Consider the following 13,819-nt stretch of genomic DNA (forward strand, 5'->3'; position numbering starts at 1 on the left):
TTGAAACAGATTTTAACCTGTAATTTCTTGCAATTGTGTAGGAGTATGGCAGTATATTTACACTTCACTGCACACACAATCCTGCCTTACGTCTTTTCCCACAATAACTGTCATTTTTCCCGTTTTCTCTAGTTCTTATTTGTGTATATGTGTTTTCCTGTCGAGTGCATTCGTTAGTATCTTATCGGTGTAGTAAAAGTCTGTGTCATTCTCTGCCTGCGTATGTCTGTAATGTCAGGACAGCAGATAAGGAGGCAGACGTCTTTCCAGAGGAGGTGGAAGAATCCAAGACATGCTCTCACAGACAGAGCCAGAGGCACGTGAGCAGGTAAGCATTAAGTGGAGCTGCTGAACAGATCATGCTGTGGTATGATATCAGTAGACTGGTCTATACCTGCAGGCAGAAAGAAACAACTTTACAGCACCTTGACTCGGACATGAAGACATAATACTCCTGTGTGCTGAAAGAATCATACAAAAACTGCTTCACTTGTCCTTCAACATTTTTAGCTCAACATTCTCAACTGGTAGGGGTCATTCTTTTAGGGTAACTCAGTCGCCTCCCACATGCTCTGTTTTTCCGGAAGTTATGCGTCTTGACAGAGACTGCAGTAGTCATTATGAAAGTCTCACAAGTAAACTTGTTCTGGTAGTTACGTACTTTTTGTTAACACCCCTTAGAGCAGCTTTTCCTCTAAGTCTCCAATGGCTTCCTTCTATTCCCAATCTGGTCAGCATATATCTTCTTTATCTGCAGTGTCCGATTTGTGTCTTTCAGCTGTGGGTTTTCTCCTGTTCGATGTCACTGAACTACGAGTGGATTATGTTAGAGAACTTCACCATCTGTTGATAAATAGAATTGGCGCTTCATGCTTGGATTCTACCAAATTGGGCCTGCAGTTTACAATCTGTCCTCGTCCTTGAATAGAAGTCGTTCAGGAAGATGGCCATGTTCTGTGATCACTGTTATTCCTGTCAATTTTGTGAATTTCCAGGCTCTTTTATATTTCACCAGGAAAAAAAAAAAAAAACTTAAATTTTCAAAAGTCACAACTTTCCCTGCACAAACTACCACATCCACTTATCTAAAAATGATTCAGTGGTTAAATGTCAGAGCTGTCAGTCCCATTAAGGCCAGCATGTTTGAAGGAAGGACACCCTTCCCCACCCCACCCCCCTCCCCTTCTGTCTCTTCTTATTCCTCTCACTCTCTCCCTTCTCCTTCCTCTGTCCACTTAGCTTCCCCTCCATCCACTTCACCCCCGCCCAGCTCAGGTTGGTTTGAGGGCTGATGTGCAGACCTTGTCATTTAGATTAGGGCCACATTGTCAGCTCAGGGCCCTTCTCTCTTCAGTCGCACATCTCGGATCTTTCTTCCTACCATCACCCCCGTCCTGCGGCCAGTGAAGACCTTATAAAACAACATTCCTCCTCATCCACTTCTGTCAATTCTGACACTGTCACTCAAATCACTGTTCAGGAGAGCGAAGAGAGGCCGGGTGTCCTTCCCAGCAAGGACTGTGCTTTTTGATTCAAGCTTGGATGACGTACCAGTACATGGAAAACTGTTTTGATTGAAGTATTTTGAGTTATAAATATTTTTTATTTTCGCTCACGTCTGACAAGCTTTTCAGTGGAATAGGCTAGATTAACTCCAATACTCGGGAAGTGATAAGACAAAGCAGCTCTTGTGATCTGTAGAAGGAAGTGGCAGACTTTTAGTGTAAATACCCATTTTGTTTTGCTTAATAGTAAAAGCTTCTAGAGACAGAGTGCTTTGAAAATATTTTTTACTCTTTGAAAAGAATATTTGGCAGGACATCAGATATTTACCACCTAATTTTTAATCACTACCTATCCTGCTGTGTTAACAAGTCTGAGCAACGTATTTATCATCCGACCACATCTTGACTCACCGCCATATTACCATGCCTTATCTAATTGCTGCAGCAGCTAGGTGGCATTTGATTTTTGTGCTTTGAAAACACTTTTTCGTCATGATGAGCGACAATGATTCGCCAGTGTATAATAAAACGTTTTGTGCAAGATGGAAGAAAAAAAGAAAAAGCACTGTGCCACACCAGAGTGACAAGACGTATGCGATTGATCTGGGTTTGTTAACAGTTTCGTGTCTGGTGCCTTCTCATGCTACACCAAGAGTGAAACCCTCAAGGCTTGTTCTCTGGAGGCTTGCTTCAATACTGTATATGACGATCAGCTTCCGCCTCCACATGGGTGCTGTGTTTACCAAAGCCTGCTATGAGTCAGTAGTTTCAAAATTACTTCCTCCTAACTGCTTTTTGCTGTGAAATTACATGAGCTCCCATACCCTGAGACTGGCTTCAGTTTCAACATACTGTATGTCATAAAATTTTCCTCTTAATGCTTACGTCATTATGGAACACGTGTTCACGCTAAGCCAGCTTTTGAGTGTAGATGGAACCAGACAGGGCAGATGTTCTTTAAATGATAAATGTGAATCTGTCTGTTTCTTGACATGAATGTTTATCTTCTTATTCATCAAAGTCCGACAATACATGCACGGAATGTATATGGAGAGAGAATGTGAATATTTTTAGTTATTTGAGTCCAGATGGTAATGGCGTCATCAAAGTACTGTATGGTAATACGGTCATTAAATTTTCAGTGTCCTTTCTGCTCACAGAAGGAAAGAGATTTAGTGAGTGAGGTTGAGAGTAAGAAGTCTCTCCATCCAGACAAGACTTCCTTTCCCTGTATCTGTCAGCGCTGGTCACCATCAGGTCTGTACTCGCCTCAGTGAACATTCAACGCTGTCGGTGAGTTTGAGCTAAATTGGAAAAAACCATCGACCGTTGATTGTACCCTGTGGCCAGTTTGTCACTCAGTGTGTCAAAGAAAAGGTAGAAATATGACGTAAACCTGCATTAGTGACGACATAGCTGATAATGACTTATGCTATACGTCTATTAAAAACAGCAAAGGTCACAATCAACATTCATTGCTGTCGGTGGGTTTAACTGTATGAAAGAGCTCACTGAACGATGAATGCAACTGTGTCCCAGATTTCATCTGAATGTCAAGTGGAATAGTGTCTCTGTATGCTGTTGATGGCATTATTTATTTCTCTGCCTGTCCCATGCCTTCCCTTTGCCTCCCAATAACAACACACAGTGGGAGTGAATAGACAGTCTATTTAGATGGCATATTGCTCATACTCACTTGGTCAGAGGGATCTGTTACCTTTCCCCTCTTCCACAGCAGAGGAAGGGGGGGGGGGACGATGCAAGAGATACTTGGAAGAAAATGTCCTTTGAAGACACGCAGAGAGAATGTGTGGCTTGCTTTGGTTCTGCGGTCTAATAAATAATTTAGCTGTTGTAAATATTGAATGAAAAAAGCAAGATTGTGAGCTTTTGGATTTAAAAATAAGATTTACAATATTTTGCAATACTGAAATATATCAACTACTTTGTTAGCTAAACCAGTTCAATCTAAATATGTTACAATCTTTTAGGTATTGTTACAAATAGTACAATGAAACAAAATGCCTTGGTAATGAACCCCCACAGTATTTGATTAAATATTAAATTCAGTTTGGGTGAGGCTTCATCTGCTTTTAAATGTTGGGTGTCCTTTTAAAGCACGTTGGTTCATTTTATATGGAATATGTACTTGCTACTTTATGTATTTTATCAAATAAAGTACCTGCAGCTCAGTAATGTCTTTGTTCCTTCATTCTTTAGCAAGATGTCATTTTAAATTAAACACATGTAACCCATGTCCTTTAACATTCTGTGAAGATATACAAGTTAGATCAGTATAGAGATCTATTAGGGATATTTTTGTTTCATTTGGGTATTGTCATAGATTAGTGACCCCCTTCCATTACTAACTCATCGCAATCCTGCTAGAAACTCACTAAAATTTTTAAATATTTTTCAAATGCTATTTCCATTGATTTATGTATGATTTGGTAATGGAATTTATATGAACTTTTATTGTGTGCATACATTATAACGGCAATATTTTCTATAAATAGAAATTATGAAATGTTATGTAATTCTGAATAACTACATTGAAAAAAAGTCATGTAATGTACACGTGTAATGTACAATTGCCTACAAAAGAGGTCTTTTTTTGTTTGCATTAATAAATTTTAATGTTCCAACAACTTGATATTTTTGCATAAATGACACTTGGAGGGTAATTACATGGAATATATAGACACACGTCAGGATAGTTCTATATTTCTGCATGCTTTTGTACCATCTTGTCTGGACAGTACCTGCATAGTATGTAGACAAAAGAATTGAACAGCATGGATTCTGTATTTTTATCACTGACCTGCAGATTAAATACCAACAACAGTACTGGTGCAACTGGATTGTAGTGAAAATTAAATGGAGACTTTAAAAGAGGTCTGCTAGATGAACAGTTACATAAAGACAGTAAGTACAAAACTAATTACCACATTTGCCCACCAGGGGGAGAAGGACGAGCACAGGAAAAGGGACTACTGAGTCATAAGACTGAGTTCATTTGTATTTTACATTTAGCTTCTAGCAAAATAAAGTCGCAAAAACTATAGGAAGCAGTAGCTAATAATGAAAACATAATTGCATGTATGCACAAAATATTACCAGAGAAATGCAGTTAATTTAACTGGTAGAAAACACATCACAACAGGAATTTATTTTGACAAAAAAATATAAGACACAGAAGGTTCTCTTCAGATGAAAACATGTTTAAACAAAAGAACAACAGATCTAATGTTATACATCCCAATACAGTGATCACATACTTTCCTTTTGTTTTCAACCTCGTGATAACTAAAATGAAAAAATCCATCTTTAAAATCCACAATACCTTTTCAGTAGTTCACAATAATGCATTTTCTGTGAAATCCAAATGTGCAGCATTTTGAAAACTAAGAAATTATTTTATTGGTAGAGAAACTTAAAGCTCCTTGTCACGGACATTTATGCAAAAACAATGATGACAATGTTAGATAAATTTTCAAGAAAACTTCTCTCCAAATTAGGTTCTTCAGGCTGACAGAATTTAATTGATTTTACAAACATGAAGGTGAAACAGCTGCATCCCAGTGTTCTAAGTACAGACAGTAAAGCAGTCCTGTGATTAACAATCGAGGACAGAAGAGAGGAAAGCATCTTCAGCTGAATGCTAGCCCCTAAGGATTGAGTGGGGTTTTTTGTACTGTACACAGAGAAGGGAAAGAAATTACACCAGTTTAGTCAGAGGTCTAGAAATTTGCTTTGACCCAGCACAGCCAGTTGCAAAAAAAAACACAGCAATAAGAAAAAAATATGTACTGTACATAGTAAATGAAAGTGAATAATAAAAATGTGTTTCCATCAAACCTTCCAGCTCTTTGATCAGCAAACTTCCCTCCCTCAGGGACTAATGGAAAAATTATACTTGCCTAAGCAAATAATTTTGATAATGTTAAAATGTGACAACAGGTAGCTTATGGTGTACAATACAGTATGGGACAATCCTTAAGCAAAAGGTGCTACAGCAGTTAAAACAATGGTGTTTTGAATATTTTTGGAAAACTTCTGCTTCTAAAAGACCTTCAGTCTCACAGTTTTGATTCCACCATGATTTTTGTCGTATTTGGGCAGATTATTAAAGTCAATGTAATAAGCAAATGGTTCACAGATTCAAAGCATTAATAGAAAAAGAAATTTAAAAGAAACCCCATACAGCTTAATTTTTTACTCCAAATCAAATTTGGTATCACATCTCCATCCCTCATTTTAAATGATGGAGATATGATTTAGGACCAGAGAGTAAATTAAATGCCGAGTAATGGCTGAGAAAATCTTGATGTTTAAAACCCATCAAACATGAGAAAAAAACTGTTAAAGATGGCTTTGTAACCATATCTAGAGGCACTGCACCTTTCGAGAAGTGGAACTTCAGTGGTTTTCATACCCCCTCCAGTAGGTGTCCCTATTGTCTGATGTCTGCAGGTCTGAGTTGCCTTTCACCCTCAGCCAAGAAGATCTGCATGGCCCGGTAGAGCAGGTGGACACCTAGCTCCCTTTTCTTCTTTAACTGCCAGTTGGAAACTATGCCATAAAAATCCCCTCTCTTCTGATTGGTCAGCATCTTCAACCCTGAGGCAGTTGGAGCATTAAGTACATTACAGACATTCAAGGGTCAATCCTCTGTGAGATCGTTGCTTTTATTTCTTTTTAATGTACTGTAACGCTAAATAACATTTCAAATTGTATTTACAATGTTTTGGGCTGGCTCACTTTGATTTCTTCTCATTTTTAGCAACTGCAAACAACAAACTGAGTTGCATTTACTGATTAAATATAGATAGATAGATAGATAGATAGATACTTTATTAATCCCGGAGGAAATTGCATATATCAATATATCAACACATGCCACTAAATATCACTCATACTCACCAATTGCCTCCACCATGCAGGCCTCTCTTGTATAAGCCTCCACAGGAATGACATTCTGGAAACAATGCAGAGAGATGACGCCCTGCTCGGCCATCCACACCTGGAGGATGTGCTGCACTTTGGGACACAATTTCTGTCCAACATAAAAAGATGACCGATACATATTTTACATTTCATTTATTTAAAAACCATCAGGTTTTAGGATTCTTCGCCATCATCATGTTTCACTGCCATGTTACTAAAGAAGCCTTTGACTTTAAAGATGTTTCTGCCCAATTACATTTTTTTGTGTTCCAATGTGGCTGGCACAGTGGGTATTACTGTTGCCTCAAAGCCAGAAGGTTCCAGGTTTGATTCCTCTCTGTGCGGGGTCTGTAAGTTCTCCTTTGTGTCTATGTGGGTTCTCTGGTGCGGGGAGATATGTTCAGGGCATACCCCCCCTCTCGCCCATAGCCAGCTCAGAAAGACTCCAGCGTTACCCGTAGCCCACAAAGTGGAAAAACTGATGAAAACCAGGCAATTATGATTTTCTTGTCTTCAAGAAAATGGATGGAAAAATGGAGTCTGCAACTTATCTAATCAATGCCACCATATCTTACGCACTGGACATTTAAACGCAAGAAATGAAAACAGATTATGAAGCATTGCCTTACCTTGGCAGTCTTGTCTCCTGTGTAGTACTCTAAAGCTTCATACAGGTGGCTGTAGGGGCGGGAGCGTTTTCCTTTGCCCACATAAAATATAGAGTGGATAAATGTCTGGAAACACTCTTGTTGAGTCAAGGTGTGACTGCGGAATGGGAGGTTTTTTGTCACCCTGGCAGACCGGAAAGAAAAACAAATACAAAAAGAGGTCCAGATGAGGATGAAAGTCACTTATCTGTATTACAAAAGCGTGGCTTTCTATAAATATAAAAGAAACTGAACATCAATCATGTTTAGTTAGTAATATAATGGTCCTCCTAGATTAAAAAAAAACCTGAAATAAAATTAGTTTAGTGTATGGCTCTTGCCTTACATGTTTAGCAACAGTTTTTCCAGATTTTTCAGTAACTTTTCAATCATCATGGTAATATTTATTTTATAACAACCGTAATAAGCTACATATATTTTATGTGATATAAAAACAAATAAAAGCATCTGTTTAAATATAGGTGTTGTAAAGTGATGGTGTGCATCTCTTGCACCATTGTGCAGTATAAAGTATAGAAAAGTCACTGGAGAAGCCGAACCTTGGATCCAGCAGCAGATAGTTGAAGCTGGACTTAATGAGGCCCTCCCTCCACTTTCGGTTCTGATCTGGTTGATCAAACTGCTGGCACAATGCTTGTTCGTCGCCGTGGCAATCAGGCAGCTTGAAGGTCTTAAGAGACAGACACAATTCTGGACTAAAGCCTAAATCTATAAAAATAAAATAGATAAAAACAGTAAATGTAATTTCTGTTTCAGTGACAATGACAAAGTAAATTATGATCTATTAAGGTGTATACCTAATATTAATTTAAATTTAATTTTAAATACACCTTAATATACATCTTGTATTTACTGGTTCCAACCTAATCCATCCACTAAATGATACTAATTTGAATCTCTCAAACAGGGGTGGAGTGTTTCAATTTTAGAGGTATTTTAACATTGGCTAACATCTACAAACATTTTATGACTTCACAGGAGAGAAGTCTCAAATACTAAAATCTTGAAGTACAAGAAATACTATCATCACATAATCATAGCTGAAATCAAGTATAGAGTATTTAAAAACAATTAAATAAATAGCATCTTACCTGTTTGTGGCTTTTCTAACTGCTTCTGGTTATGTGGCGACTGTAAGTTTGACTCCTTCAACAAGCGGCACAGCCTTCGCATGTAGGTTGGCCTGGTGCGGCTGCTGATTGGACCCGGGCTCTCACCAAGTTCTACCAACCTCAACCTTAGCTCCTTGTCAGTCAACCCTTTGGTCTCTGGAAACAACCTTTCCTCTTCATTTTCTTCCTTCAATGAGTATTTCTGGTTCTCCTTTCCTCTGTTTTTCATCGCGTCAGTCTTCATGGATCTCCAGTCATAAAGGATGGTATCGTCACTGCTGCTAGTGCTCATACTAGAGCTGAGTGAGGTGTTTGCTGTGGGTGGGATGTGGGTCTCAATCAGCTTGTGGCCCTGCTCCGTATCCGTGTAGAGGTACTCTACTGGCTCATCCAGATCCTGAATGTGTGGACGTCCTCCAGGGGTGTAGGAGAGGTTAGCAAGGTGCTGTGGCCTCCGGCAACTCGACAGTCGACTCATACTGTACCTGGGGGTACATCCGGTTCCTGGAGTACAAGGAAGATCTGAGTCTTCCCTAGACCTCCTTGGGGAAAAATAGCTGGATGACGACGATGACGACGACACAGAATCCAACTGAGAGCTACAGTCCTCAGTGATCCAGACATCAGGTTTTTGACTTTCCATTTTGTCCTTATTACGGGCATCAATTACATTTCTCTCTATGATTGCCTCATCTGTACTTGTCATATCATCAGTCAAAAAATCCCTGGTTTCAGCAAGATCATGGCCTTTCATGGCAAGAATAATTTCCGCCAGGTTCCTTTCATAGGCGTCGTCTAAAGATTCCTGGTTTTTCTCCAGTATTACTGTGTCTGACAAAGTCTGGGATTCAGCAACCGAATCAGAAGCGCTCTTAGTGAGGATAAGAGTATCAGCTTGGCTGTTGCTAACACTTGAACCAGCTGTAAGGGTGCTGTACTGTGTATCACAGCAACCAGTAGGAAATTCATCTCTTCCTGTGCTACTCCCCGAGTAAGATGATGTGTAACAAGGTACACGTGGCGAACTGTACAGGTCTTCATTGCCCTGAGACCTGGGTGTGTGGCGGCCTTTTCGAACTGGTGCGGGGAGGGTTTCTTCAAACAGTGAAGATGTGTAGAAGAGACTCTCAGGGGTCCTGCTTGTTCTCATAGAACAGCGACTCAACCTCGACGGTGTCCTACCCGTGACAAAAGGGCTTAATGGGAACGGAAAGTCATTTAATCCTTCAATTCTGTCATTTGATGGCTGATCAACACCGCCATCAGCTGACGTGAACATAACAGGACCATTAGAAGCCTCACAGGCATCATTGTTTCGATGTTTTATCTTTTGCAATTTATCAAATATAACTGCGAAATGCTCTGTAGTTTCAGGTTTTGAATTTTCTGTTTGAATAGAATCAGAGTCTGAAGTAATACGAGTCTGTTCATCAGAGTCAACCTCAGCAGAAACCACTTCCTCCGCAGGACGTAAAAGATGTCTGGGGTGTACAGAAGCATCCAGAGCACTGGTGTAATGGTCACTCTCACAGCTACTGTAATTACTAGCACCAGTTCCACTGCTACTGCTAGAGCAGGCTGGCTGTTCTGCTGTTTTAACCTGAGCCTCTGTTTCATGTTTACTATCTTGCTCATCATCACTGTCTTCCAAAGCACAGGGACTGATGACTGTTTTCTCCATGTCCTCTGTGCTCTCGCTGCTGTCCCTGCAAAAAACATAAACATGATCTGGTGATGTGACATCTATGCCTTGCTTGTGTAGAACTGTGGCCATGCGTTCTGAGTCCAGGAAGCCAGAGTACTGCGAGAGTTCAAAAGGAAGCTTGCTCATGCCCTGGCTGTTATCGACAGCAGGCTCCTGCTTGTGAGATTCAGGACTGAAAACAGGGAAGTATTCATCTACATCCAAAAAGCTCACACTCTTGCGGCTGATTGGCCTGAGGGGAACTGCTGGAGTTTCTCTTGTGGAGGTGGAGATTCTACTGTCAGCTGCAGCACAATGTTCATTTGTTTTTGATGTTAACACATCATAAGTACATAAATCATTCTCCTTAAGAGTTGGCATTTCAACTGCAGGTCCCAGTGCAGACAAGCGAGTGCTGGACAGTATGGAGGGACCTTCAGATGTCCATCGTGAGGTGGAATTGTTCCAGTAATCTCTCTTGGTGTCCATATCAGAAAGTCTGTTATATGATAGTGTTCTGCAATTTAGCCTTCCTTTAATGTTAGACATGTTGAAAAATGATGATCGTCTTGTACTGGACAGTGGGGCATCATTAAAGTCACTTATCATAGAGGAGTGTGATGTGAGGCTGTACTCCAACTCAGGATAGCTGGATGTTTCTGTTTGGTCTGAATAGACAGCTGCGGACAATAAAAAGACATATATTACTTGAGTTCCTGGAAACTGGAAAATTACACCAAGTCGCCAAGAACAAGAACTTTAGTTCTATTTTATTCCACAAGACAGTTTGGCAAAAAATCTAATGTGTTTCAGTTTGCACAGAAAAATAGACACATTGAAGTACCTCCATTCCATGATTGTTTTTGGGGCATTTTGCCTTTGACGGGGGATAGAAACGGTCAAAATAAAGGCAGGAAATTGATGAGAGAACAGGGGAAGGACAAGTAGCAAACAGCTATGGCTGGTAGAGAAGATGGGTGCATGCTTTACCAGCTTAGCCAAACAGGGTCTGATTCTCCTTTTTAAGATGTAATGTCTAAAAAGGAATACTGTTCAAATCTCCATATTGTAATGTTACGAGATAAACAATCTCGCCTGTTTTTTGAAAGTCAAGGGATTTAAGAAGGCTAATAATTGAGATTAGTATTGAATCACTATAACTGTTTTATTATTGTTGTTATATATGGTAATTATCTCAGCCAAGAAAAATGTTAATTCTTGTCTGGATAAAGAAATATTAATATAAAATAAGCATATATTGTAAAAAATAGTGATTTCCCCATGTTTCCCAGTATAAATAACACATCCTAGAAAATTTGTGCCTTCAAAGAGTTTAAATTTAAATTTATTTTTAAGCTACATCCCAACGTTTTCATAATGAATTTCTTACAGTACTGGAATTGAGGTAACTCATCCTCCTCTGTGTCCACTGTGCTGCACTGATATTCCTGGAGAACCTGGGCACATTTTCGATTCTCCTGTTGCTCTGCAAGCTCCCTTGGTGAATACCCTTCCTGTATAAATTGAGACAAGGAAAAGTGAAAAAAAAGGGGAAAAAAACTTTTAAAAAACCCCAACCATAGATTTGTAAATGTTTTGTTACAGTGCATAATTCATGCACCTCCCACAAGTCATACATTATCTTTACTGTTTGGGTTCCCCCCATTCATCAGGAGCAGCTTCAAATTTTGATAACATCCCCATAATGCAGCAACATGAAGAGGGGTCAGGCCCTCTGCTGTCCTGGGAGGAATACAAGAAAACTCAACATTTATATTACAGAGAAGAAAACAGTAATCTATAATTGTACATGATGAATTTCACGCTGCATATCTGAACCAAATCCTTTTTTTTTTTCAGTGTAATTTCAAGTAATTTCAAGCTATGTAAACAGATTCTATAGATATGTGAGTTTTGTTTTAAAATCATACTTGACATTAGGGTCCGCTCCATGTTGTAGCAACATCCTCAAACAACGTGTGTTCTTCTCCGTTTCTTTGCCAGCAGCTAAGTGTATTGCACCCACCCCCTTATTACCCACCAGGTCAGGGCATGCACCTTGCAAAAGAAGCAGCTGCACAGATCTGTCAAGAAAGAGGGACATCTACACTATCTTAGAATGTAATTATGTTGAATAGAATATTATGTTGCCATATAAAATCCTACAGAATGAAATGTCCACAAAAAGCATAATCAGTTTCAGTAATATTTTGAAAATCAAGATTTAGGTAAATGTTTTGTTTTTGCTGAAATATTGTAAAGGTTCTGCTCTGACTGCCCACACATAAACACACATAGAATTCATGAAAAATAAGCAGCAAAAACTCTGTTTTTGACAATTACTGACTGCGGTGATTCTGACTTGTTGCAATATCAATTATTCTTGTGTTTTAGACACATTAACTTTGACCATCAGTATAAATGCATTCTCTCATCATTCTCTAAACAAATAAGCCAGGTCAGAAAAATAGCCATTTTTAAGCTAATTTGTTTATCTTGGCTTTAAATCAACCAACCACACTGAACTTAGTTACACAACTACATGAAGAGAAGGATTTGGATAAGTTGATATTATTCAATGTTTTAGCGACCTACAGAAATGTTAGCCAGAGCTAATAGGGCACGTCCGGACAAATCGGAGTAAACACGGTCTCAGCCTCACCGGGGATCCCCATCGTTGATAGCTTTACACAGTTCACTTTCGAGGTTCGTCGTCTTTCGAGCCATGATCGGGAGCTTCAGTTAATAGATTAGCTATTGACATCTAATGAATTAGCCAGTAGCCAAAACCCGCATACTGTAGTAAAAAAATGTTTATCTATTCATCAAAACTAACTAGCTAGGCTAATAGCGAAAGTGACTACATCCAGCAGGCGACCGGGCGAAAACACATATCAAACTACTTTTTATATACGGATAGTCAACAATAAGTAATGGCCTTGTCGTTATCCCTTGAATACTTGATGAAAAACTATAAACATGAGTTGTTTGTCTGTGTTTTCCTAGTTTACGAGTACGAGCATGACTATTTCGATTGAATTTCCCTCCAAGCACTAAATCCTCTTTTTGCTGGCAGAAGGCGGAAGTCCCACCTACACTTATCTGTGATTAGACGATACGTTAGTTGTGTCCAATCAGGTGAGAGATCAGTTCAAGGGAGACACAAGTACACACGCCGACAGGCTGAACTCGACACGTCACGCAACTGAAATGTATTGTGTTTTATTTAGTTTAGGATAGCGGCAACTCCACTGGTATGGTTGTTTCACGGAGAACCACTGATATGAATAACCTCTTTTACATATTAAACATAACCTCACTTTGCTAAAAGAATTTAAAACCACGTATTATTTAAATTACAGAATTTTATGCGCTTTATTTCAATTGCTCTACAGTATGTTCGTTCATTCATTTTCTGTTTTTGCGGGACACGGGATTGCTGAAGTTTATCCCATCTGATTTACCAGCAACATGCTGCGGACACTCGGAGCACAACACTTTATAATCAGTAAGTAGCAGTGACGTGCGGTCAGGGGAGGCAGAGAGAAAAAAAATGGAAGAAATAAATTAAATGGTTATATTTATCCAATGATGAGTAATATAAAGTTATTTTATATTCAACATCATCAATTTTAGGTTATTTTTACTCAAAATTGCTGAATTTTCACATTTAACGCTGAATACTGAGCAGAGACCTGCGGTGAGGCCCCAGCCAGCCGAGCCTCACCATGGATTGGGCAATAGCTCAGATAGCTGTGCTGGTAGCTATACAGCGAGACCGTAATGCTATCTCTCTATATGTCGTTATTAAAATGTTCAAACACGTTTGCTCTATGAACTAAATTTCCACAATTTAGCTAATGTGTATAATGTACAGTGCTTTTTGTCAACAACTACATGAGT

The 13,819-nt window shown here is 39.2% G+C and overlaps 1 protein-coding gene across 1 annotated transcript; it reads right to left on the reverse strand.

Moving 5' to 3' along the window:
* Positions 1–4,219: 4,219 nt before the first annotated feature.
* On the reverse strand, positions 4,220–12,643 carry zgc:85936 (ankyrin repeat and LEM domain-containing protein 1). The gene is made up of 9 exons (XM_068319314.1): positions 12,579–12,643; positions 11,848–12,000; positions 11,554–11,659; positions 11,307–11,430; positions 8,212–10,596; positions 7,660–7,828; positions 7,082–7,244; positions 6,429–6,561; positions 4,220–6,125 (listed from the first exon to the last, which is right to left on the reverse strand). Exons 1-9 carry the CDS (start codon positions 12,641–12,643, stop codon positions 5,959–5,961), a joined length of 3,465 nt encoding a protein of 1,154 aa, XP_068175415.1. The 3' UTR covers positions 4,220–5,958.
* Between the last annotated feature and the right edge of the window lie 1,176 nt (positions 12,644–13,819).

This window comes from Antennarius striatus, chromosome 7 (genome assembly GCF_040054535.1).
Source record: "Antennarius striatus isolate MH-2024 chromosome 7, ASM4005453v1, whole genome shotgun sequence".
Classification (NCBI taxonomy): domain Eukaryota; kingdom Metazoa; phylum Chordata; class Actinopteri; order Lophiiformes; family Antennariidae; genus Antennarius; species Antennarius striatus.

Excerpts from the sequence above, each read along its gene's own strand:
- zgc:85936 (XM_068319314.1), bottom strand. The coding sequence starts at position 12,643 with ATGGCTCGAAAGACGACGAACCTCGAAAGTGAACTGTGTAAAGCTATC. Across the intron at positions 12,001-12,578 it reads ATCAACGATGGGGATCCCCG|ATCTGTGCAGCTGCTTCTTT; the intron begins GTGAGGCTGAGA and ends CTTTCTTGACAG. Across the intron at positions 11,431-11,553 it reads ACCCAAACAGTAAAGATAAT|GAAGGGTATTCACCAAGGGA; the intron begins GTATGACTTGTG and ends CAATTTATACAG.